Below are 27313 nucleotides of genomic sequence, written 5' to 3' on the forward strand. Positions count from 1 at the left end.
GAAGGATTAGCTTTGTTTGAATTAGTCTTTTTATTGAAATTACCATAGAGTTTGACTAGTGACACTATACTAGTTTATGGGTCCCCATCATATTCTCCACATATTAGAAAGATAATTGGACTATTACTGCTGCTAAGGAAAACTGATATATGTAGAGAAGTATAAACAGTGTATTGATGATATTATTTATCTTTACTTGTGTTTTTACATGCCAGTTAAGATAGAAGCCCCTCATGTTCAGATATAGTTCTGCGCATCATGCTGTAACATTTCAGTATTGATTTAAATAATGATCTTGAGTGTAGTTGTTATTAATGTGAGCTTGATGCAAATTTTCCTTTTATAATTACTGGTGGGTGCGTTATTGATAATTGCTGCTACACCAGCTCAAAGTACACTGTGTCAGTTTGTATCCTGTGCACTATTCAAAGGGAAATATCCACGAAAGTAACTGTAATAACCAATGTTCAGTTTTTTTTAAACATATATTAAAAAATTAATATGCCTAATTGGGCTGGCGACCGTTCTTTTTTTTCACTCACGTATGATTTTTACCACTTTCATTAACTCCCAAGGTTAAAGTCCGTTTAGTTTTTCTGGTAATTTCACCATAGTCAAAATTATAGTCCGATACCTTTATCCATTAGCCACACGCGCGGTCAAAATTCGAAATCCTGTCAGAGGGTAACGTTGGTTTGCTTCACGGTACGCATGTGCGTTACATGTGGCAAGTAGCGTTATAAGCGGAATGACAGAGGACCCAAAACCACCACCTAACACGTACCATGTTACACCCTTGCGACATAAACTCGGCCAGAAGTTGGAAACAGTGAGAAACACGTCTCATCCAACGACATAACTTTCTAGTAATGTTCCCTAGTCCAGGATTTATGCCTTTGGCATCGTGTTTTCCCGTTACGGGCATTTGCATCACTGATGAGTTGTATTTTCACTTTGCAGTTTCCTGCTTATGGAGCTCCCTTCTTGATTTTTTGGTGATGACAGGGTTCGTGAGTGACTTCTGCAGTTGTTAACCTGTTATTTTTGCTCAGAACCCTCTCCAGTGACCGTTTGTCGCGATCACTCAGCACACACTTTCGACCAATTTGTGACTTTGATGCTTTTTCGTTTTCCCTGTATGTAGTAAAAAAAAAAAAACATCCAAACCATCTATACGATGCCCGTTGAAGCATCAGACACGTCGGCTATCTTGGTTACGGAAGCACCCATTATATGAGCACGAACAATTTCCCACGTTCTAAGTCACTTACCTCTGACATAACTACTCACAACTACACAAATCATTGTTCTGGCCACGACTGACACACGCAACGTATTGAGGACATTGCACGTGTCTGCCAGTGAGTGGTAAAATACAACAGCGCAACTTGCCGGCTTGGCTAGCGTTTATGTTCGTGTCCGCATTTCTCGCGGTGTTTTCACATTTCTGACCGACCACAGGAGGTCACTCCAAGTTATTGGAAGGGGAAACATATAGACGGAAATTTACGCCTACATGTAAATAAACGTAAATTTGAAACTCGGTAATGAGTCATCAGAGACCAAGGGTCCCTTATACCAAAATACCCATACATTCCTGAACAGACATTTGGCAGTGGAATTCCGGTTACGGATTTATATTCTGTAATTTAATGGATAACTGTTTGCTCACCCGCACCCTGTGACCGCTCCATTTGGTTAGCGCTCCCGTGGCAGCCTCAGGACTGTAGTATGGTTTCCAGAGACCGTAGCTTCCCAAGGCGTACCATTCTTTCTCCGCTCTCTTCCACCGGTTTCTTCCTTCCTGCAGCACCTCTATAACGAATCCGCTGTACTTCGGGTCATCCAGCAGTTCATCGCCAGGGAGCGAAAGGACAATCTCCATGCTGTCGCCTGTGAACGGGACGACGAGTTCCGTTCCGGACCTGCACAGAGCAAAAGAAGGTAGATGACGCCATCAACTCTGTATATTATATGTTATTTTGAACCACTTTTCCTGATAATTGAATAACGTCTAGGAGATTCTCCAACGTGGAGCTGCAATATCGTAGGCATGACTGCAAAGCACTATGCCCCAGTGGCATCATAGCCGATTTATCAGCAAACTCTGACGCAGCCGTTGCGTAGGGATGGATCCCAAACGACTGTCCAAAATGAAGATCATCAGATGTAATGCTGTATTACTATGTAACTGCGTTATTCAGTTGGAGGGTGCCTGCGAGGTGTCTTTGTGGGGATTGTGACTCTCGATGCTGGAAAGGCAATTTGCTCGCTTGAGCTGCGTAAGAGTTGTTTGAAGCCCAGCTGTTAGGTTGACGCTTGCATCAGTGTCGTTCTTCGGTAACCTCCACTGGCCAATCATCTACTCAGCCCCTGAATCCGCTACCACGATGCAAAATTTTTAAAGAGGTCCAACCCTCCAGTGAGGGGCACATTTACGTAGTTACCAACCAACAGGTTTCTCAACCCACTTGGCGGTGTTTACGGGACCAATTCCGATGCCAATACTCTAATTTTCCTGGAGTGCGTAAGGAAAACTAAATTCTAATATCGTCTCTCATGGCAGTTCACTCGGTATATCCATAATTGATGAATCAGTCATAGAACTGGTGGGGCATAACTATCTAGCACAGACGTGATGCCAGTTTACCTGCAATGGTGTCCACCTGCTTAGCTTGGTGGTAAAGTGCTCGCCTTCCAGGCAAGCGTGCCTGGGTTCGATTCCCGGCCGGGTTGGAGATTTTCTCCGCTTGGGGACTGAGTGTTGTGTTGTCCTCATCATTTCATCACCGGCACGCAAGTCGCCCAATGTGGCATCGACTGAAATAAGGCATGCACTTGGCGGCCTAACTTCCCCACATGGGGCCTCTCGGCCAACGATGCCATACGCTCACTTCCACTTTTTTTTTTACCTGTAATGGGGACATTTTAAATGACAAAGAAATAATTCAGTATTAAGTCTCGATCAATATACTTTCCCAGAGCACTAAGATGGGGTTGTATTCAACAAATCTGGTGTGGCTGGCACTCGAAATAGAACATAAGCCCTACCCCAGGGCACACTATCACGCTTCTGAGCTACACGGTTATATCCAGGAGTGTAAGAACTCCAGTTAGGGCTCTGCACCAGGGACCCAATGCACCAGGTAGTGCATCACAGTGACATCATTTCTACTACTTCGATGAACCTGGCAACTACTGACTTCATGACTGACGAACACCCATTCATATAATTAATTTAGTTATAATAATCTGGAACTATTTCGTGTTTTAACCAAGAAATACACAATATACTCCCTCCTTTTCGCATAGTATTATCCTGTTTCCCCCGCCGTTACCAAGGGGCTACCCGCAGTGTGAAGGCGTGCACTGCTTTGGTTAACACTTAACCTTTGTTGGAACCACTTGCCACAGTTACTATTTCGTGTTGAATCTGATGAAACTGGAGATTAAGCTGATGCTTCTACAAACTAGGCGGTGACAAGTGAACATGTAAATGTATAAAATAAATATTGTTATGTATCGACAACTATCACAAACTATCTTTTGGAGCACAACGTTGATCTTGCACCTAGCAGTGATCTTGAACTACCAGGTACCGGTATGTCAATAAAGAAGATTCACTCGCAGTACTGTGAGAGGGCTCAAGGCACTGACAGACGGGTCGTTGCACTGTTGCTAAACTGGTACATGAGTCTTTATGACGGATAGGTGTAACTCTGCCACCAGTAAATGCAGTTGGAAACACCAAATGCAACACTCTTTGCGTCCAGCGCAACATTTTAAAATGAATGCAAGGAAACAGCGATCGCGTGCTGCCTAAATGGGCAGTTACAGTTAATTGTAACTTCCCTCGCGTCGTGGCCTTCTACCAACGTTGATACTATTGATATGGTTTAAGCACTTTTTGGAATGTGATTAATCGAATGCTTAGTACCACGTCCCAGCAAACGTCACTGATCTTTATATTAGATGAACAGCAGGCAAAACGCTAAGGAGTCTCCAGAGGTTACCGTCTTTGGTCACCCTTGCTACGGACTTCAGGCAGTGGAAACAGTAACCGTCATCTCATGGTACTGGTGAGCCCAAATCCGTGCCTCTTCTTCAACAATCCTCGCGGATCATCAATCCATCGTAGATCTATCCCATCTATAACGTAAATACCTTTTGGGAAGTACACCAGAAAAAGTCATCAATTCAAAACAGCTCTATGACTGAAATCTGGATATAAATAATGATCAGCTCTAAACTCGGAAGAAATCTGGTGGACTGTACCTCAGAAGTAAATCGTATCATTATGACGCCTCTTCGTCGCCGACAAGTTTTTAATGAGGGACCTAATTTCTGACCGAAAAGTGCTATTTATTCCATAGTACTCATTCCAGTTTCCGTCTCTATTAAAGAATGGCATATTCTACTAAACACTCCAGCCCCACGCATTCCGTCATTTATCACGATCTTACGTTCGAAAGCGTAACCCGTCATAACCACGCCATATGAGCTTTTAGAAACGAAGGATCTGGCACTTGGCAGTCTGTTAGGTACACGCCCCACAATGCCGTGCTGTAGATATTTTGTCCGTTTCTTCCTTTCGTCAGTTTTAAAATAGCCACTTTCTGCTTAAAGTCGAGTACTCGGTCTGAGTGTGTGTCTGCATGCAATCAGCCACCAATCAGTTCTCCAGTGGGTCGACAACTTCAGTACTCAATTTTCTGCGCAGAGTGTGCAATTCTAAGGTCTTGAGTGCGTCGAAGACCGCACGTGCGAGGAAACAAGGGGCGGCGGCTTCGTCTGCTAACTTTGGAACTTAACCTATTCTCGCCTAGGTTAGTCGTGTTCAATCAAGTTATTTATCGTTTTTGTGTCTTCAATATCCTTATCTCTTCTGTTTGCTTTGTCTTCGTGATGTATTGCGAAGGTTGTATAAACATCTGATTTTTTTTTTCTAAGAGTGTTTTCCCTCAAAAAGCACCAAATATATGAAATTAAAAACTTGCTTAAGCCTCACAATACTTGGACAATGAAAACCCCTACGTTGTAATAAATAAGAAAGTAAATACACTCCTGGAAATTGAAATAAGAACACCGTGAATTCATTGTCCCAGGAAGGGGAAACTTTATTGACACATTCCTGGGGTCAGATACATCACATGATCACACTCACAGAACCACAGGCACATAGACACAGGCAACAGAGCATGCACAATGTCGGCACTAGTACAGTGTATATCCACCTTTCGCAGCAATGCAGGCTGCTATTCTCCCATGGAGACGATCGTAGAGATGCTGGATGTAGTCCTGTGGAACGGCTTGCCATGCCATTTCCACCGCGCGCCTCAGTTGGACCAGCGTTCGTGCTGGACGTGCAGACCGCGTGAGACGACGCTTCATCCAGTCCCAAACATGCTCAATGGGGGACAGATCCGGAGATCTTGCTGGCCAGGGTAGTTGACTTACACTTTCTAGAGCACGTTGGGTGGCACGGGATACATGCGGACGTGCATTGTCCTGTTGGAACAGCAAGTTCCCTTGCCGGTCTAGGTATGGTAGAACGATGGGTTCGATGACAGTTTGGATGTACCGTGCACTATTCAGTGTCCCCTCGACGATCACCAGTGGTGTACGGCCAGTGTAGGAGATCGCTCCCCACACCATGATGCCGGGTGTTGGCCCTGTGTGCCTCGGTCGTATGCAGTCCTGATTGTGGCGCTCACCTGGACGGCGCCAAACACGCATACGGCCATCATTGGCACCAAGGCAGAAGCGACTCTCATCGCTGAAGACGACACGTCTCCATTCGTCCCTCCATTCACGCCTGTCGCGACACCACTGGAGGCGGGCTGCACGATGTTGGGGCGTGAGCGGAAGACGGCCTAACGGTGTGCGGGACCGTAGCCCAACTTCATGGAGACGGTTGCGAATGGTCCTCGCCGATACCCCAGGAGCAACAGTGTCCCTAATTTGCTGGGAAGTGGCGGTGCGGTCCCCTACGGCACTGCGTAGGATCCTACGGTCTTGGCGTGCATCCGTGCGTCACTGCGGTCCGGTCCCAGGTCGACGGGCACGTGCACCTTCCGCCGACCACTGGCGACAACATCGATGTACTGTGGAGACCTCACGCCCCACGTGTTGAGCAATTCGGCGGTACGTCCACCCGGCCTCCCGCATGCCCACTATACGCCCTCGCTCAAAGTCCGTCAACTGCACATACGGTTCACGTCCACGCTGTCGCGGCATGCTACCAGTGTTAAAGACTGCGATGGAGCTCCGTATGCCACGGCAAACTGGCTGACACTGACGGCGGCGGTGCACAAATGCTGCGCAGCTAGCGCCATTCGACGGCCAACACCGCGGTTCCTGGTGTGTCCGCTGTGCCGTGCGTGTGATCATTGCTTGTACAGCCCTCTCGCAGTGTGCGGAGCAAGTATGGTAGGTCTGACACACCGGTGTCAATGTGTTCTTTTTTCCATTTCCAGGAGTGTAGATGAATAACGTTTGTAATGAAATATGTTTTAACAATGAAAAAGTCTACTCCATTGAAGACGAAAAGTTACTCTCGACGTTATTTGGCACTCTATTCAAAGAAGAAAACAAGACATAAACGATAAAGTAAAAAGGTGCTGACTACTGCTTTCTGAATATTTTTCGATGCGTTTTTTTTACGTATATATTTTCTTTCGAAAATAAATTATGTTTTGAAACATTTGGACAACACTTTTCCTATTTTCATTTCTCATCAATGTGGAGAATTTACCATCGACCTAATTCAAGAACATCCACAGTCAATGTTTGTCATTAACGAACTCTACAATCATTGCTACTTCCCCATTTTTCGTCTTTTTTTATATTACACGTCTAGTTTCGTAGGACCAAGCTGAGAAGCAAAAAAAGGGTTCAAATGGCTCTGAGCACTATGGGACTTAACATCTGTGGTCATCAGTCACCTAGAACGTATAACTACTTAAACCTAACTAACCTAAGGACATCACACACATCCACGCCCGAGGCAGGATTCGAACCTGCGACCGTAGCGGTCACGCGGTTCCAGACTGAAGCTGTGGTGTCACCGCCAGACACCACACTTGCTAGGTGGTAGCCTTTAAATCGGCCGCGGTCCGTTAGTATACGTCGGACCCGCGTGTCGCCACTATCAGTGATTGCAGACCGAGCGCCGCCACACGGCAGGTCTAGAGAGACTTCCTAGCACTCGCCCCAGTTGTACAGCCGACTTTGCTAGCGATGGTTCACTGACAAAATACGTTGGGGTTGGTTGGGTTGTATGGGGAAGGAGACCAGACAGCGAAGTCATCGGTCTCATTGGATTAGGGAAGGATGGGGAAGGAAGTCGGCCGTGCCCTTTCAAAGGAGCCATCCCGGCAATTGCCTGGAGCGATTTAGGGAAATCTCGGAAAACCCAAATCAGGATGGCCGGACGCGGGATTGAACCGTCGTCCTCCCGAATGGACAAAATACGCTCTCATTTGCCGAGACGATAGTTAGCATAGCCTTCAGCTACGTCATTTGCTACGACCTAGCAAGGCGCCATTACCAGTTACTATTGATGCTGTAAAACATGTACCGTCAAGAGCGATGTTCACCAATTATGGATTAAAGTTAAGTATTCCAGCAGCTACGTACGTTCTTTGTTAGTCTCATTTCCTTGATCTGTTCCAGACCTCACGCCAGCCTGCGTGAGCTAAAACGCGTGCCCTTCGGCTTCCTCTCATAGTGGGTTGGCTGTCTTGCCAATCCACAACAGAAGCACCTAGAACCGCACGGCCACACCAGCCGATTGAGGAGCAAAACTCCATGGTCATGGAACGTCCCAGTTCATGAAATTACAACAGGAAAGTAGTAACAGATAAAATAAAATGTTTATCAATCTTAAAAAGACGACAGGCTTTAAGTTTATGTGAACTCAGTCAACAATGTAACACAGGAATTAGCTTAATTTTTCAAGGAATTTCTCAACAGAATAGAAGGAGTGACAAATGAGGAAACTCTTCAGTTTAGATTTCAAAGCGCGTGAATCACTTCTAAAGTTTTTGAATTCTTGTGGTAGCTCACTGAAAATGGATGCAGAGAACTCTGTACGTTTTTCTGCAAAGAGTCAAGGAGGTGTGATCCAAATGCAGAGTGGATTTCTGCCTAGTATTAAGTGAGTGAAAGGTGCTAATTCTTCGGAATAAGCTGATATTATTAACAAGAAAAGACGTTTCACACGCTGTAGAGCCAAAGACACTGGTACACCTGCTTAATGTCGTGTAAGGCCCCCGCGAGCACGCAGAAGTGCCGCAACACGACGTGGCATGAACTCGACTAATATCTGAAGTAGTACTGAAGGAAATCGACACCATGAGTCCTGCAGGACTGTCCATAAATCTATAAGAGTACCGAGGGTGGAGATCTCTTATGAACATCACGTTGCAAGGCATCCCAGATATGCTTAATAATGTTTATGTCTGGGGAGTTTGGCAGCCAGTGGAAGTGTTTAAACTCAGAAGAGTGTTTCTGGGGATACTATATAGCAGTTCTGGACGTGTGCGATGTCTCATTGTCCTGCTGGATTTTCCCAACTCTGTAGGGATGCACAATGGACATGAATGGATACAGGTGATCAGACAGGATACTTACGTACGTGTCACTTGTCAGAGTAGTATCTAGACGTACCAGGCGTCCCATATCACTCCAACTGCACACGCCCCACACCATTACAGAGCCTCCATCAGCTTGACCAGCCCCTGCTGGCATGCACTGTCCATGGATTCATGAGGTTTCCTTTACATATGTACACGTTCATCCGCTCGATACAATTTGAAACGAGACTCATACGACCAGCCAATATGTTGCCAGTCATCAACAGTCCAATGTCGGTGTTGACGGGCCCAAGCGATGCGTAAGGCTTTGTGTCGTGCTGTCATCAAGGGTACAAGAGTGGGCTTTTGGCTCCGAAAGCCCATATCGATGATGATTCGGTGAATAGTTCGCACACTGACACTTGTTGATGGCCCAGCATAGAAATCTGTAGCAATTTGCGGGAGGGTTGTACTTCTGTCAAGTAGAACGATTCTCATCAGTTGTCGTTGGTCCCGTTCTTGCAATATCTTTTTCCGGCAGCAGCGATGTCGGAGATTTGATGTTTTACCGTGTTCCTGATAATAACGGTACACTCGTGAAATGGTCGTACGGGAAAATCCCCACTTCATCGCTATCTCGGAGATGATGTCCCATCGTTGCTGCGCCAACACCACGTTCAAACTCACTTAGATCTTGATAACCTGCCATTGTGGCAGCAGTAACCGATCTAACACGTGCGCCAGTCTTATACAGGCGTTACCGAATGCAGCGCTATATTCTACCTGTTTACAAATCTCTGTATTTGAATACGCATGCCTATAACAGTTTTTTTGGCGATTCAATGTATATTGAGAAGCCAATGTCAGAATACGCAGACAGATGAACCAATGTCGACAAGAGGTTCGCAAACTTACACCACATATTGCCCAATTCGCCTGTTTCTGAGCCAAAAATACCCTTTGAGAATGCGAAGAATTACCCTAAATATAGTACCATGCATCATAAGCGAATGAAAATAAGCAAAGTAGACTACTTTTCGTCTCTAACTATCACTTACTTCAGATGCTGTTTTAATAGTAAAATTGGCAGCAAGTCTTTGAACAAGATACTGAACATGGGCTTTTCACGACAGTTTACTTTCTGAAAAAATTACAAATTTGAACTATTCAGTCTCTTTAATCATATGCCGTGTAATAAAAATTTCAGATTTAGTTGAATTATGTGTTAGAAACTGTAAAAACAGAGACTTACTGTCATTTGGCCTTAGTTTATTTTCTACAAGCCATCAACTTATGTCTCGATCTGCACAATCTGAAACAGTGCCAATGTTGTACACATGATCATTTATTACCAAGACAGTGTCATCTGAAAACAGAAATATTTTAGAATCACCTGTGATACTAGAAGCCACATCATTTATATAAATAAGGAACAGGAGTGGCCACAGCACCGATCCCTGTGGCACCCCATTCGGATCCTACATCATAGCCATTCTCAGTACTGTGGAGAATGTCCTTTTTCTGTCTGTTCTTAAAGTGAAGGTGTATCAACTGTCCGCTCCTCCCCGTGTTGCAAAATGATCTAACCCCTGGATCAATACTTGGTGATCAGCACTATCAAACGCCTTAGTAAAATCAAGAAAGATGCCTAGCGTTTTTGTTTAATCCACACAGTACCGCACAGAGAAAAGAGAATACAGCATTTTGAGTTGTTAAACCACTTCTAAGCCCAAACTGTACATCTGACACCAAATTATGTGAAATGATCAATTACGCTTACATACACAGGCTTTTCAATAACTTTAGCAAACACTGATGGCATTGAAATAGGTTTAAAATTGTCTATGTTATCCCTTTCTCTCTTTTTATATAGTGGCTTTACTACTGAGTACTCTAATCGTCCAGGAAGCTGATCATTCCTAAACGAAAAATTGCAAATATGGCTAAGTACTGGGCTAACATGTGCAGCACAGTACTTTAGTTACTTTTGAATACATTGTGGGAGTGAACAGTGATCGAAGTTTTACAAATATTTACTATCAAAAACAGTCTTGATCTCAATTTATTTATTACGGTGACCGGTTTGGACCACTACTGTGGTCATCTTCAGACCAATGAGTAAGGACCTCCCAATGAGTAAGGACCTCTCCAGCAGAAGGAGGTTCTTACTCATTGGTCTTAAGATGACAACAGTAGTGGTTGAAACCGTAGCAGTCGCGCGGTTCCAGACTGTAGCGCCTAGGACCGCTCGGCCATCCCGGCTGGCTTTGCAGAACAGGTCGTCTACTATTTCGCTTTGTTAGGTACATTCCAGGAAAACGATTCCATATGCATATGACGTACATTCCAGGAAAACGATTCCATATGCATATGACCTATATATTCCCATAAGGTACACACGAATGTGGAACATAGTTAATGACCTACTGAATAAAATCTCCCATACGCTAGAAGAGAGTGTAAGGAATCGCACTCTGTTGACTTTCTAGAATGTTGCAAGTAGGACTTAGTAGGATCCTGCAATTAGACTAGTGAAGAGGGAGTGTCGACAGTGGAAGGTGGTAGCTGCGTAATCGTAGTTTCACAGGAACTTGTAAGTCACATTGTTGCTTTTCTGGGTTACCAGAAGATCTCTGCACGGTGAGTACCGCTCCCTTCCCGCTCCCCGATGGAGAGGTTACCTCGTTGGTCTTTCCACCGCGCCGATTGGCCTCTATATACTGCACAGGTCGAGTTTTCTCCCTCTTTGTCGGGTTGTATTGATGACGTCCTACGTGACGTGTCTGACGCGATTGTTCGCGCTGCTATCCTTGCTGTCCCGCGCTCATCTGGACAATTTCGTCGTCGGCAAGTCCCGTGGTGGAGTACGACCATTGCCAGTGCCATCCGTGATCGCCGTCGAGCTTTGCAACACTTTAAGAGGCACCCATCTGTAGCCAGCCTTTCTACCTTTAAGCGCCTTCGCGCTAAAGCCCGTTATTTAATCAAACAGAGCAAGCGGATATGTTGGGAACGATTCGTTTCTTCCCTTGGTTCCACTGTCCCTCTGTCACGGGTATGGGCTACACTTCGCTCTCTCCAAGGTTGCCATCGGCAGTCCACCCTCCCAGGCCTTCACCTCCCAGATGGCATTTGTACGGACCCATTAGTTCTCGCAGAACATCTTGCGACCCATTTTGCAGTGGCATCAGCGTCGGCCTCCTATCCAGCTGCTTTCCTTCATCAAAAACAGCAGGCTGAAGCTGTCACCTTATGTTTCACCACTTGTGAGTCAGAATCTTACAACGAACCTTTCACTGAATGGGAATTTCTTTCTGCTCTATCTGCTTCTCATGATACGGCTCCTGGCCCAGATTCCATTCATAACCAGCTGCTTCAACATCTCAGTGCTCCACAACGGCACCATCTTCTTCGGGTGTTTAACCGTATCTGGCTCCAGGGTGACTTCCCTTCTCAGTGGAGGGATAGCATTGTGGTTCCTGTCCTTAAGCCTGGTCAGAACCCCCTATCTGTTGACAGCTATCGGCCAATTAGTTTGACCAATGTTGGTTGTAAGTTACTTGAACGGCTGGTAGCCCGTCGGCTCACTTGGGTCCTCGAATCTCGGGATCTATTGTCCCCTTACCAGTGTGGCTTTCGAGAGGGACGATCTCCAATCGATCATTTGCTTCGCTTGGAATCCGCAGTTCGGCAGGCTTTTTCCCAGCGCCGCCATTTGGTTGCAGTGTTTTTTGACCTTCGCAAGGCCTATGACACGGCCTGGCGCCATCACATCTTACTAACCCTTCATCAGTGGGGTCTTCGGGGCCCACTCCCGATTTTTATCCGCCAGTTCCTGATCCATCGGTCATTCAGAGTTCGAGTTGGTACTGCTTTTAGTTCTCCACGGACCCAGGAGACGGGCATCCCACAGGGTTCTGTCTTGAGTGTCCTTCTTTTCCTCATTGCTATCGATGGACTTGTGGCCTCTGTCGGTCCCTTGGTCGCCCCTGCCCTGTATGTGGATGATTTCTGCATTTGGGTTAGTTCCTCCTCGATGCCATCTGCAGAACGGCAGCTCCAGGTGGCTATACGGCGTGCCTCTGCATGGACCCTCTCCCACGGGTTTCAATTCTCTCCTTTAAAATCGCGGGTGGTCCACTTCTGTCGCCGTACTACGGTCCACCCTGATCCAGAGCTCTATCTCGCTGCACAAAGATTGCCTGTGGTTCCACAGTTTCGTTTCCTAGGTCTTCTTTTCGACAACAAGCTCACTTGGCTGCCCCATATCAGACTCCTGAAGGTAGGATGTTTCCGTAAACTCAATGTCCTTCGCTTCCTTGCCCACTCCTCCTGGGGTGCGGACCGTTCCCTCCTCCTCCGTCTTTATCGTGCTCTAGTTCTGTCACGTTTGGACTATGGTTGTCAAGTTTATGGTTCAGCTGCTCCTTCCACGCTGCACGTGCTGGATCCAGTCCACCATCGTGGTATCCGTTTGGCCACCGGTGCCTTCCCTACTAGCCCTGTTGATAGTCTCCTGGTTGAAGCTGGGATCCCCCCCCTTTCTGTTCGGCGGTCCCAGCTGCTGGTGTCTTACGCCCTTACTATCCGTTCTTCTCCCGCTCATCCTTCCTATTCTATCCTATTCCCAGACCATGGGCGTCGCCCGCCTGACTCCCGCCCTCGGGCGGGTTTACCGGTTGGGCTGCGCCTTGCGTCTCTTACCCGTGATTTTCGGCTTCCTTCTTTGTCCTGTCTTCCTCGCTCCCTCCCCTCCACCCCTCCTTGGTTAGTTCCTCGGCCTCGAATTCGGATGGATCTCCGCCGCGGTCCGAAAGATTCCATCCCCCCGGTGGTGTTCCGTTCCTTTTTCCGCCAAATTTTATGGGAGTTTCGGGATGCTGTTGTTTTTTACACTGATGGTTCTAAATCTGCTGATCATGTTGGGTATGCCTTCACGTCCTTTGTTGGAACGGAAAATCATCTACTGCCACCCTCATGTGGGGTGTTTACTGCGGAATTGATGGCAATTTCCCGGGCCCTTACCTTTATTAAACAATCCCAACACAACCGCGTTTTGTTATGTACGGACTCGATGAGTGGCCTTCTTGCTATTGACCGGTGTTTTTCGCGCCATCCCTTGGTCTCTGCCATCCATGACCATCTCGCTGATCTTCACCGTGCTGCTTGTTCCATTGACTTCCTATGGGTCCCGGGCCATGTGGGTATCCCGGGTAATGAGCTCGCTGATCGTTTGGCTGGGGGAGCAGTTACTTACCCCCCGTTTTCTGTAACCCCTCCTGCAGCGGATTTACGGCTTCACATCAAATCACACTTTGCACAGTCATGGGCCAATTCTTGGGAGGCTACTCCACTGTCTAATAAACTTCGTGCCATTAAGGTGAATACAGACCCATGGCGTTCTTCCTTTAGCCTCTCCCGCAAGGACTCGACCACACTGTGTCGTCTCCGCATTGGCCATACCAGGCTGACCCATGGTTTCCTTTTGCGTGATGAGCCACCCCCGCTATGTGGTTGTGGAGCCTTCCAGTCAGTGGCCCACATTTTGGTTGAATGCCCCCTTCTTTTGGCTCTGCGTGCTAAGTACAGACTCCCCCACACTTTACCTTTGATGTTGGCTGACGATTCCCGGATGGTCTCTCTGGTTCTAGGTTTCCTCCGGGAGAGTGGTTTTTATTCTCAGTTTTAAAGTTTTTAATCTCCCTCTGGTGTTGGGGCAGGGCGGTGAGTGTTTGGGTGTCTCCCACTGTAGGCAGTGTTCAGAGATTCCCGATTCACCTCCCTGACCGGAATCCTCTTTTCTTTCCCTTTTACTCTGTTTTCACCCCTTCTTTTTAAGGCTTGGTTAGTTTTTCTATTCCCATACGTACTTTCTGCATTATAGCAGTTGTACCTTTTAAGTCACAGGTGGTCTTCCCTATGCTGCTTCAGCATAGTGTTGGGTTCGTTCTCTTGCCAACTTCCCTCATTTGTTTTTACTAATGACAACGTGACTGCCCTTTTACGTTTCCCCTTTATCCGTTTTATTTTTCTGACTATACTGAGATGTCCCGTTAGCAGAATGGAGTCTATCTGAAACAAGGGACTGATGACCTTGCTGTTTGGTCCCTTTAACCTCAAACAACCAACCAACCAACCAACGGTGAGTACCTACACACTCCACATGCCACCACAGTAGAGTGAAGCTCACTACTGTACAGCATCTTCTGTAAAATGCAGATATCTCTCCGTCTCGCTTGCATCTGTTCCCGCTAATAAAAGAACATCTGCGGAGACATTACTATGCACCTAATGAAGAAGTTGAAAGATATGAGAGAGGCTGGTTGCGGAAATAGAGTGTCGATTTTGTGAGTGCACGGAATTTATACGTAGTTAAATTCTACTATTTTTCCCTCAGTCAGAAGTGCAAAGTTTTCCATACCTGTCTTCTATGAATGAGTAAAGTCGTTGCTTATTAATATTTTATTAAAGTTTAGGGACTGTAAACAAGCTGCTCTAGCGTCCTCCATGTTTATACACATGATATTACGTATTAGTACAAATATTTGCTCGTGTTGTACTGTTATTTATCTGAGCTACTTCCTTGGCGGCGTGCCGCGGTTAGAATTCACCAGCAGACGTCACATATGGGTCATGGAGCTTACAGCACCGCAAGTGCTGCTTATGGGGAGCCTCAGAACAGGCGATGTTAGCACTTCAATGAAGAGTATCCAACAATAGACTTGTGAAAATATTTTGCAGAATATCCGTAGATCGTTTTAGAGAGTATTAAGAATACTTTCACTCTGCAAGCGCCTGCACTTGGTTATATAATAAATGATCGTATTTACACAATCCAGTGGGCACTTATTTATAGTGTACACAAGAATAGTTAACGATTAATGTACTGAAATCACATATACTTCAAGGCCATTTATTTATGTTTTTACCACCCAGACCTCTCCATTTCTTTAGTGACGGCTTGAAGGAGCTCGTTCATCGTTGGCGGGAGTGTATGCATTACTCTGGTGATTATGCGAATAACTAAATATTCGTGTTTAAAGAGCACATTTTTAGGATTATTTCTGCGTTTTATTCATTGAAATACGGCCAACGCCTCATCCTACAGGTTAATGCGAACCTGGAAATGCACAGATAACACGGAAAAAACAGTTAATTCAAAATGCACTTAGTTTTATAGGTAACTTATATTTACTGTATCAGTCCGTACACGACAGTGCACGCTACCGATACGTTCCAAAAATCTACGTAACAAAATGTGATTTTTCAGGGGATCATATTTCAGGTACTATTGACCAGTGATAATGGGTCAAGGGCTTTGGACAGACCTTGGCCTAGCCACTATTTGTATACTTATTGGAAGAACGGGCATAATGTAACTCTCCTACAGTCTTTTCTTTGGATGATGCCTTGTCCCGCTGTTTCGTAGGGTCGGCATGGTTAGGAGCGGACTTGGCAAGGTTAATTTTAAGGGATGGCCGCATGTCCTTCCTGCTGCCACCCCGTACCCCCTGGGACGGAATTAGTGTAACCCAGCTGTCTGCGTCTAGTGTAATCCATGGAAAAGTGCGAACGTGTACAGATGTCTGTGAGTCGTGTAACTGAGGCGGAACGTAGGGTCCAACCCGGTATTCACCTAGCAGGATTTGGAAAACCGCCTAAAAACCACATCCGGGCCGGTCGTAACAGTGGCAGCATTCGGTAATACGCTAGGCGGATTCGATCCGGGGCTGGCGCGCCTACCAAAATCCAGAAAGCAGCTCATAAGCGCTCTCGGCTAACCTGGCGGGTCATAGCTCTCCCACAGTACAGAGTCAAATTTAAATGTTACATATTTCCTCCAGCCCAGGCAAATCGGTTAGTTCTCTTTCATTTGGTGTGATATAGGGTGGGCCTTATGCAGCCTGTAAAAGCACCTTCTGTTCATGGGCGGTTCCTGGAAAACAAGCGAAAAACCGTGATTATTTGGGTACGAAAAGTATCAGTAGTGGCAATCGCTACTTTTCAATAATTTCTCTTCATGGTAGATCGCTGAAATTTTTACCATATGTTATTAAGCTGATGATCTCGGCGAACCTTGAAACTTTTTTCGATACCATTATCTATTACCGACGTCCATAAGTTCACAGTTACCATACTTATGATCGTAAAATATGCACGTAATAACCGGTATGAGACATAATGTGGTTTTAACTAACGTTGTGAACATGTGGTAAGAATTCTAGGGGTTATTGCCAGAGTTTTGAGATCACTAAAGTATGTTTTTAGTTGGCCATTTCTAATAAAATTTTAAGACGCGCTGTCTGTGCGCGGTGGGCACTTCAGGCCTATAGAAATAGGCCAAGAGTGATAAAAATGCCTGAAAAGAACTTAAAATTTCTGCCAAAAACTACGCGGAAGTGGAAAGACTGCAAATTCAGTAAAATATTTCTAATAACATACTTAACCTTTTAAAATACGAATCGTAAGCCGAGCATTTTCGATCAATTGCGATTGGTGATTAAAGTATCCAGAAAAAATATAAAGCAAACGATTTTTTGTTAACCTTATTTTATGCTTACTTATTTGTTATTTGTATCTATCAAAGCACATAAATGTGACGAAATATATAAATAAACTGTCGAAATGTAAAGACCCAGATAAAATTCGTTTTAAATACGTAGCACACCCTGTTGAAGAAAGGAAAAAGACAACAAGCCGAAAGATGCTCTTTTTGGGGCGCAAAAAACAGCCAATATGTTCTCCTTTAAAAGACTCTGACAGAAATGTGGAGAACCAGCTGCCGCAATCGTCATTCCGACTTCGTCATTAAAAATTTTAGCATGCAAACATATTCGCGCTTTTTTGTTTTGAGTGAGAGAGTAGTAGAGAGAAATTGGAAGAGGGAGGAGATAGTTCCAGTGGGAGAGAAAGCGAGAGGAGAGAGTGATGTTGAGAGAGAGTAAGAGGAAGGGATAGGGAAAAAGAGATGGAGGAAGACAAAAAATAGCAGTGGGAGCCAAAGAGAGAGCAAATACTACTGGTTAGTGAGAGACAGTGGCAGTAAAAGAGAAAGAGAAAAGGTTGGAGACAGAAGCAATGGGAGCAAAAGAGAAAAGAGACAGTGGAAATATACAGATGAGTGGAGACAATACTAGGCAGGGAGCGTATGGATCCTCACAGAACGGCAAAATTTAACACATAAGTATAGGAGAGGGCCTAAAATTTTAAGCACGGGGGTGTAAAAAAAAAACGTGAACCCTCAGAATTCTAGAGATGCCGATGTATGGCGGAGACACTGGGAGTGGGAAAGAAATACAAAAGGAGACAGTCTAGATGAGAGACGGGACAGTGGTGATGGGATATAAATCAATGCGAGAAATAGGAGACAGCAGCTGAGAGAGACATTTAAAGACAGTGGCAGTGACATATAGAGGCTATAGACTGTGGGAGAGAGATTCTTCATATGCAGAGATACTGGGTAAAAGGCTTTAGGATGCTCTGTGTTAAAAGAACGCGAATATGTTCGCATGCCAAAGTTTTTGATGAGGAAGGTAGAATAAGGATTGAGGCAGCTGCTACCACAATTTTCTGTCAGTCTTTTAAAGAAGAAGATATTCGCTTTTTTATGCTCCAGCAGGAGCATTTTTCCTCTGGTTCCCTTTTTATAAAACACGCTTCACTTGACATTTGAAATCCCCCTACTATATTTAAAGGGAACTGCCAGTGTCTGAACCGCTTTGAAATCTTATCAAGCTCTGAATATTTGTGCAGCGTTCTTCAGACAGTATTTCACTATAGCAAACTGCATAAGCTGCGAAAAGTCAGAGGTTACTGTTATTTTTGTCTATAAGGTCAACAGCATACGACATGATGACAATGGTGCCAACAAGCTTCCGTGGAGCACGCATAAGGTTACTTCCATCCAAGATAACATGCTCAATCTTCCCGACTAATAAACCCTCAATTGGATGTTGCTTCACATTTTGTATGCGGTGTGATGGGTGTCTGTTGTGCGATAGGATACAGAGGTGGAGGTATAGATGAAGGTCAATTATGTTTGATAAATACAAAACAGATCACTGTCCACTGTTTTCCACAGGTCACACCTGCAAACGAAATATGACAATACAACTTACTTTAGAATTGACAGCTATGAGGGAATTAATGGGGTGAGGTTCACGAAGATGATCTGGCACGCAATTATCCAATCCCACGAGTGCGATGCGGCAGTTACCATTAGAAATTAAATGTTATGTTAGCAGTAATAATTAAAGGAATTACGCTGTCTGCAATAGAAAAATTCAGCAACAAAACTGTTAAGAAACTCACCGCTAAAGAAAGCTCTCAATCATAGGCGGCCATCCATGAAAAAAGCATGACAAAACGACTTTTTAAAAAAATCATTACAGGGAAGGATACGTTATTAAATAATCACTGTGACGGAATCACTTCAAGCATGTGTAATAGAGACGAGAGAAATTTTCGTCACAAAAAAGATGCATAGGCTCAATCAATTGAATATTTGGTGTGTGCGGTTTAAGTAACTGAATAGCAAAATTATTTTCTCACAAGTTTTGACTGTTTGTTAGACGCAATTAACTGGCAGTTGACCCTCAGCAGCGGACAGGGGTGGCCGAGCGGTTCTAGGCGCTGCAGTCCGGAACCGTGCGACCGCTACGGTCGCAGGTTCGAATCCTGCCTCGGGCATGGATGTGTGTGATGTTCTTAGCTTAGTTAGGTTTAAGTAGTCTTAGGTTCTTGGGGATTGATGACCTCAGATGTTAAGTCCCATAGTGCTCAGAGCCATTTGAACCATTTGACCCTCAGCATAAACAAATGTAACGAACGTATTGCATGTACATGGACATAGAGACCCAATATTTATGATTACAGGATTGCAGAACAGTTACTGGAAGCAGTTACTTCCATAAAATATGTAGGCGTATGCATACGGGAAATGTAGTGCATCAGCGAAGAAAGAAGCTTACAAAAATTTCGTTGAACTTGAATATTGCTCCTCAGTATCGGATTCGTACCAGATAGGTTCCATAGAGGAAATGGAGAAGAACCAAAGGAGGACAGCCCATTTCGTTACAGGTTCATTAAGTAAGGACCCAAGCATTACCGAGGTGATAAACCAAATCCAGTACCAGACACTGCAGAAGAGGCGTTCTGCATCACATTGTGGTTTAATGTTAAAGTTCCAAGGGTGTTCTTTCCTAGAAGGGTCAACAAATATATTGCTCCGTCCTAAGTATATCTCGCGAAAACATCATGAAGATAAAATTAAAGAAATTCGAGTCCACACAGAAGCCTACCGGCAATCGTTCATCCCGCGAACCATTCGCGACTGGAACAGATAAGAGGGCTGACGGGGGGGGGGGGGGGGGGGGGGGGGGCCGGGGGGGGGGGGTGTAGAGGTACACAAGGTCCTTGCGGATTATGGGTGAAGACGTTAATAGGAAGGCTGTTATAAGCACTGAATTCCACGGAGGTCACCCGAGGATATCCTTCTCACTGTCTGTGTTACTGTCCCTTTTGCTTTCTTCCAAATCGATAAGTCTCCTCACTTCGATTAACAAGCATAACATCTTTTGTAACACTACAAATAAGTAGGAAATCAGATAGAGAAACGCAATAACAAGTTAATTATAAAACCAGTGATCCGTTTCACTCAGTGTAACCTAACGGGTGACTAATGAGGTTTTGTCTCACGAGCGCATCATGCTTCACGTTGAACTCAAATTGCCTTATGCCAGGGCTGTCCGACAGTTGCAGTTTCGATCAGATGAGTATATGATGTACAAGGTGGTTATTAATAAACTTTCCCTATTTAACACGTTATAACACGGAAAGTAACTACTGTACGAGTACCAAACTTGGTAGCATTAATGTCCAGAGTGTACGATTTCCATGCGTCACAGTGCCACCGTACAGTTCCAACCATGGCCGTCAGGTGCCGCGATCAGTCACCGTGATTCATAGTCTCACACACCTGACCAGTCGCAGTGCACTTGTTGACGTGTCAACCTGAGCGTGGACAAAAGGTGCTTATTGATGAAGCTCTATTATCAAAACAACAGTAATGCTGGAGCTGGACAAAAGGAGCAGGGCTTATTGATCGTTAGACTTGTTGTACAGTGTCTTCACTGCAGTCGCTGGAGTTTGATTTTATGTCCCTGTGGGCATCCCAAGGCTTTAACTGTTGGGGTTAATCTCACCTCACGTTCTGTCCAAGTTACTGTTTGCATATTTCTTCACTAGAGCCTGATATTGTGAAAGAAGCTATACTGGGAGGGTTGGTATACTTCGCCGGAAAGTATGACGTTTGTGAAAAACCGTTTTCGATTGCTGTGTTTTGTCGCTTGTGCATGATACAACTGCTAATTAGCGGTACTAAAGCAAATGTTATTTGAGTTACTTCTTTTGTAAATAAATAAAAAATAAATAAAACATAGTGCCACAACATGATCGAGGACTAGTTTACAGACTTTCTCTTCAATTGATAAATTATTTGAGTTAATAATTTCACTTCTCTGCTAGTTGTACAAGCCCGACAACACTCTACGCACTAGTTTTACGTGCTACTACGGGATTGTTTGGTAATTGCAAGCGGCCAGCAGCGGGCTTGTCAGCTCTTGACCAACCAACTGCTGGTGCATATTCTGCCTCCGGTTCTGTAGTATTTGAGCTGGATGTAAAGGTATGGCGGTACATGAATTTTCCAGGCTGAAGCTTTCGGGGATATTTTACTGCTTTGCTCTTACTTAGCGTTATTGTAACAAAATGCCAATGACGAGTAATCGTTTTTTAATGAAAGTGTATTGTTCTTACATTGGGAGTTACGTATTTTGTATGTCGTTACCTTCTGGTATTTCTCAACGATAAAAAGTGCTGATGAAAACATTAGAATTTCCTTTAATAATCTTCGACTTGTTGGCAAGGACATGTCGAGATTTGTTTCAGTGTTGTAATTGCTTATCTTGTTTGATCTACAGGGAGTTGAACGCAATTGTGTTTTTTTAAAACATAATTGTAGGCTAACAGTTCCGATTTGAGTATATCAATTTGTTTTTACGTTAATGTTATTTCTATAATGAAATTTTCACTCTGCAGCGGAATGCGCGCTGATACGAAACGTCCTGGCAGACAAAAACCGTTTGCCCGACGAGACTCGAACTAGGGACCTTCGCCTTTCGTGGGCAAGCGCTCTACCGACTGAGCCACCCAAGCACTACTCACGACCTGTCCTCACAGCTGTACTTCCTCCAGTATCTCGTCAATATGTTATTTCTGCTTACTCTTGGTCCTGTGTGTTTTGTTTTTTAAAGAATAATTTAGTGTCCTTCTACCTATACACCTGTAAGAACATATGGTGGCATGAACTGCCGCGGGTCTGTTAAATTGTAACGAAAGTGCACTGATTGAACCGTCAATTAGGGCGATTCACAAACAACAACGGAAGTACACATGTTATTCCAAAAACGTTATCGTGGAAGTATGGGTCAGGAGATGCTGGTGAAATAACACACACTGCTAAAGATACCTTTTTATTTTAAAATACTTTGTCAATAAATTTTTAAGTCTGGCGCTTTTTTCAAAAAAAAAAATTTCAAAAACAATTTCCAATAGCTGAAAAATTTTCTTTATGAAAAGGAGATTGCAAGGTATGACGTTAGCAACTTCCCAATAATAAGATTTTAAACTTATCATATGTATATAAGAAAACAATTCCTTTAAAAAAACCTTTAAGTAGCTAGTTTGTACTAAAGTTAAAATAGTTGTCTCTTGCCAATTAAATAACTTATATTACACCTGTCAGTTGTTACAAGATAAATGTGAATAAGCCAGCACACAAACCTTCACATTAAAGGCAGTTCCCCAAAAAAATTTTCCTTAGCTCGGTGAGGGAGTGACACGTCTAAAGGGGCTTAAATCACAACAGTCGGAATAGTTATTCGTGGTCTACAGGGCCACAGCAGATCAGCCCCAAAACTTGCATTACAAGCCACCACCCCAGTTACCCAAAACCAGAAGAAGTGGCGAGGGCGGTGCCTGTCAGACTCTGAACCACAGAGACACACGACACCGACCCTAAATCACCCAATCGAGGTGTGAATGAAACGGCCCGACCAAGAAGCAATTACCACATTCCCGCGGAAAGGCAAACGAAAACTACGGTGGGAAGACCCCAACAAAACCACAGGTGAAGAAACTCATACGGGAAGACCCCAACAAAACCACTGGTGAAGAAACTCGTACACTATACTAGAACTTGAAGAGCCCCTTTTTTTACATAAAAACAGTACTCAACTTCTCACACTCCACCACAGCACCGGGAACACGTTACAGTTCTTTATACTCGTCAGAGCCAACCGCTGCCAGTGGTTTCAACGGCCGATAAGAACATACGGACCCACGCCCTGATCTCCTGCACCACAGCTTCTAAACTTCATAAGCCACGTACATGCGGGTAAGGCAGACTTAGCCCCTGACAGCCAAGAGGTCGGCGAAAGCACGTGGCGAGCAGTTGACGGCCCCCAACAACAGGGCCACGCTCGCGCCACCATCTGTCTCGGTCACCGCCCATTACGTACTCCTCGACCGTTCACTTGCTCCACCTCCCGCCAGAGGGCGGTAGCGATCCAAACAGCGCGCCAAACCGAAAGCGCCACCGCAAACACTATAGTTCAATTCTTTTATCTTGGCGGCTCGCGCATGCCCGCCCAGACGCGGGAGATTGCTGCGTTGCCAGTTGCACACGACGCACGCGCCAATAGAAGCAGCGCCATAGTGTAGCATAGTTCGCAAGCTTACGTGTAGGGGGGGAGCGCGCAGTTCATGAAGTAAAGCCACCACGGCCGCATTAACCCTTTCGCTGCTACAAAGACGTGCTCCATGCATTCCGCGCTGTGCGCGATTTTGTCACTGCACTGCTCGCCTGTGCAGACACATCGTGTTCCGACTACTTTGACACTCTTATCAATCGAATCCACAAAAGTACCACATAGGTGTTGTATGTGATACTGAGAAATATTCCATCTTTCGCGACTGTAACAAAAGTTTTATTTACACTGAGCACGTTTGGCTTTATTTTAAAGCACTTCAATCAATCAAAAGGAAATAAACAAAATACATTCAACAAAACTGTGGACTTTCAAAAACATTAGGACTTGAATATACCGTCTATCAGTGAAGTGCTCTGAGCTATGTCAAATATAATTTTTGTGTGTGGCACACACAAACATCATTTATTTGCTAAAACACTGATCTGCCAACACAAACGTTGAATATTGTGTTACCGCAGCCACAAAACTACGAGAGGTGACTTGGCAATGGAGGAGTCAAAATACTGTCCACTGAAGATGCTTCAAAAGAGAGAAACGCGTCTGGTCTAAATAAGTCCCTTATTACAGTTGCAGAAGAGGAATATATTTCAGTACCATTGGTAAAACTGCGACTGTGGAACAAAAACAAGAAAGAGAACATGAGTACCATTGTGTATCTGCCATACCTTTCCTTGATTGAAGTGCTTTAAAATAAAGCCAAACGCGTCCGGCGTAAACAATACTTTTATTACATTCGCGAAAGACGGAATATTTCTCAGTATTACATACGACACCTATATCGTACTTACATTAACTGAGATATTGTTATACAGTAAATTTTATATGAAATTTAGGTATCTTGTCCACATTTCATTCTCAACATTGTGGCAACTAAAATCGACCATACAGAAAGTATACGCTATGGACTTCTACCTCTGCAAACTCTTCAAAATTTCGTGCAATGGTTTATTACATTTAATGCTGCATAATAACTGCGTTGAACATCGAAACCAAATTAAGTCATTTATGGGGGGAAGGTATCAGTCAAGAAGAAGTGTAAAAATCAAATTTTTGGGCCAAATAGTTTTTGTGAAATCGAATGATAAGTGTGTCAAAGCAGTGGGAACACCATGTGTCTGCACAGGCGAGCAGTACAGTGATGACAAAATCGCGCGCAGTGCGGAATGCGGAGAGCACGTGTCTGCAGCAGCGAAAGGGTTAATGAAGAGACAAAGCACTAGGAATTTCAAAAAATTGCATTCAAACGAATATAATTCGTGAAGTAAGGCACTTCGATATTGTTTTTAAATAATGAAAATATTACGCACCGGACAAGGTCTGAACTGATAGCAGCCCAACATCTTAACCGTTATGCTAATGCACCTCGTCTGACTACTTAATGCCATGAGGAGTATAAGACGTCACGCAAAATACTGACAAACACTGTTGGTATGACTATGAATTACTCACGCTTCGTCGAAGTACAATAGGAAATAAACAATTACCACTGTTCTTTATTGCAAAACAGCGGTTCGTGAGAGTGATACAAACACCTTTCCTTGCTATCGCCTGAATTAGGAGTCTTATTGCTTGTTTGGTTTAATTAATTAATAGAATATGAAACAATTGGTATAAAGAATGCTTTTTCCAAACTTTCTGTAAAAGAATGTCTGCTATCAAGACATTGCTTTTGTTCAATTACTGTATTTATGACTGAACGTTTCTAAAACTGAAGACACTCGTCCGTGCTCTGCACTGCAGTCGAGATGTGGCAACATCGTTCTCTGTTCATTGGCTGACTGTGTTTTGTGACGTCAGATGCGCAGAACGAACCTAAACTCGGCCGCCAACATAAATGACGCGCACTTTAGACGCGAAGCGAAAGCACTCTGCCTGGCGCGCTTTTCGAAGAGCCGGACACAACTACGGCTCCCTGATGATGGCTGTGTATAGCCGAAATCTAGATTTGCAACCATAGTAAAAACTAATGGGATTGCTACTGAGCACTGTGTGCCTCTCCTTCCAGTAATGTATTTACTGATTAACTGAGTTGAGTTTTTATTAATGTGTATCTTCTGAGTGCTCAGGAATGAAAGCTTTTACTGTAATTAAGTTTGCGTTAATGAGCGTAAAATCTCGAGTGAATGTTCAGCAGCTTTTCAGTGAAGGAACCCCGTTTCCTAGCGAGTGGTATCACCACTGACTAGACCAGCTGTGTGGCTGGATTGAAGAGTTTTTAGCAAACAGAACACAGCATGTTGTTCTCAATGGAGAGACGTCTACAGACGTTAAATTAACTCTGGCGTGCCACAGAGGAGTGTTATGGGATGTTATGGGACCATTGCTTTTCACAATATATTTAAATGACCTAGTAGATAGTGTCGGAAGTTATATGCGGCTTTTCGCGGATGATGCTGTAGTATACAGAGAAGTTGCAGCATTAGAAAATTGCAGCGAAATGCAGGAAGATCTGCAGCGGATAGGCACTTGGTGCAGGGAGTGGCAACTGACCCTTAACATAGACAAATGTAATGTATTGCGAATACATAGAAAGAAGGATCCTTTATTGTATGATTATATGATAGCGAAACAAACACTGGTAGCAGTTACTTCTGTAAAATATCTGCGAGTATGCGTATGGAACGATTTGAAGTGGAATGATCATATAAAATTAATTGTTGGTAAGGCGGGTACCAGGTTGAGATTCATTGAGAGAGTCCTTAGAAAATGTAGTCCATCAACAAAGGAGGTGGCTTACAAAACACTCGTTCGACCTATACTTGAGTATTGCTCATCAGTGTGGGATCCGTACCAGATCGGGTTGCAGAGGAGACAGAGAAGATCCAAAGAATAGCGGCGCATTTCGTCACAGGGTTATTTGGTAAGCGTGATAGCGTTACGGAGATGTTTAACAAACTCAAGTGGCAGACTCTTCAAGAGAGGCGCTCTGCAACGCGTTGTAGCTTGCTGTCCAGGTTTCGAGAGGGTGCGTTTCTGGATGAGGTATCGAATATATTGCTTCCCCCTACTTATACCTCCCGAGGAGATCACGAATGTAAAATTAGAGAGATTCGAGCGCGCACGGAGGCTTTCCGGCAGTCGTTCTTCCCGCGAACCATACGCGACTGGATCAGGAAAGGGAGGTAATGACAGTGGCACGTAAAGTGCCCTCCGCCACACACCGTTGGGTGGCTTGCGGAGTATAAATGTAGATGTAGAATGGTTTCGAGGAGGAGCGCGTACCTGCAGCCGCAGAGCTGGCAGCGACCGACGCGCAGGTGTCCGCGGCGGCAGCGGCCGAGCGCGTCAGGCGGCGGCAGCGCGAACAGCCGCAGGCGCAGCCGGAGGCGGCAGACGGAGCGGGAGCTGCGGCGCACCCAGTAGGAGCAGAGGCGCCGCTCTGCCGCCGTGTGCGGCAGCCCCGGGCTGCTCAGCAGGTGGGCCGGCCGCGTCGCGTTGGCGGCGCAGCACGCCGGCAGCCGCTGCGGCGCCCGCGCCGGCTGGCTCCAGGACCACGAGGACGACGACGAGGACGAGGACGAGTAGCCGCGCCACCCTGCCCCACCTGCAACTGGCGAAGGCGCCACGCCGACATCTTAGCCGAGATGTAAAGGGTGGACACGTGGGAGAAAGACGCGTGTGTGGCTACTCGCACCTGATAAATGACGCTACCCATAAGCAGTGCATGAGGACTGACGAGGAGACGTCCCGATTGCTGGAATCCACTATGCGAAACAATCTATACGGCGATGTAGAGTAACGTCCAAGCCATCGTACCTTACAGGCATTCGCACCGGTGGGCCCTCGATTGCGAGTAATTGACAAAAAAAAAAAAAAAAAAGGAAATTTCTCGTATTGCTGTATAGATTTAAAATTGGCAGCACTGTATAGGCTGGTTGCATAGCGTAATGGTAAAGGTACTGACCT

General features: G+C 45.0%; 1 protein-coding gene across 1 annotated transcript in view; it reads right to left on the bottom strand.

Annotated features, from left to right (window-relative positions):
• The window catches only part of LOC126484294 (uncharacterized), a 143372-nt gene extending 116620 nt beyond the window's left edge, over window positions 1–26752 (bottom strand). Inside the window, exons 1-2 of the mRNA XM_050107720.1 lie at window positions 26630–26752; window positions 1673–1925 (exon numbers count right to left, since the gene is read on the bottom strand). Coding sequence (XP_049963677.1) covers window positions 1673–1885 — 213 coding nt within the window. The 5' untranslated portion in view covers window positions 1886–1925; window positions 26630–26752. The remainder of the gene's footprint in view (window positions 1–1672; window positions 1926–26629) is intronic.
• Window positions 26753–27313: the final 561 nt, after the last annotated feature.

This window comes from Schistocerca serialis, chromosome 6, assembly GCF_023864345.2.
Source record: "Schistocerca serialis cubense isolate TAMUIC-IGC-003099 chromosome 6, iqSchSeri2.2, whole genome shotgun sequence".
Taxonomy (NCBI): domain Eukaryota; kingdom Metazoa; phylum Arthropoda; class Insecta; order Orthoptera; family Acrididae; genus Schistocerca; species Schistocerca serialis.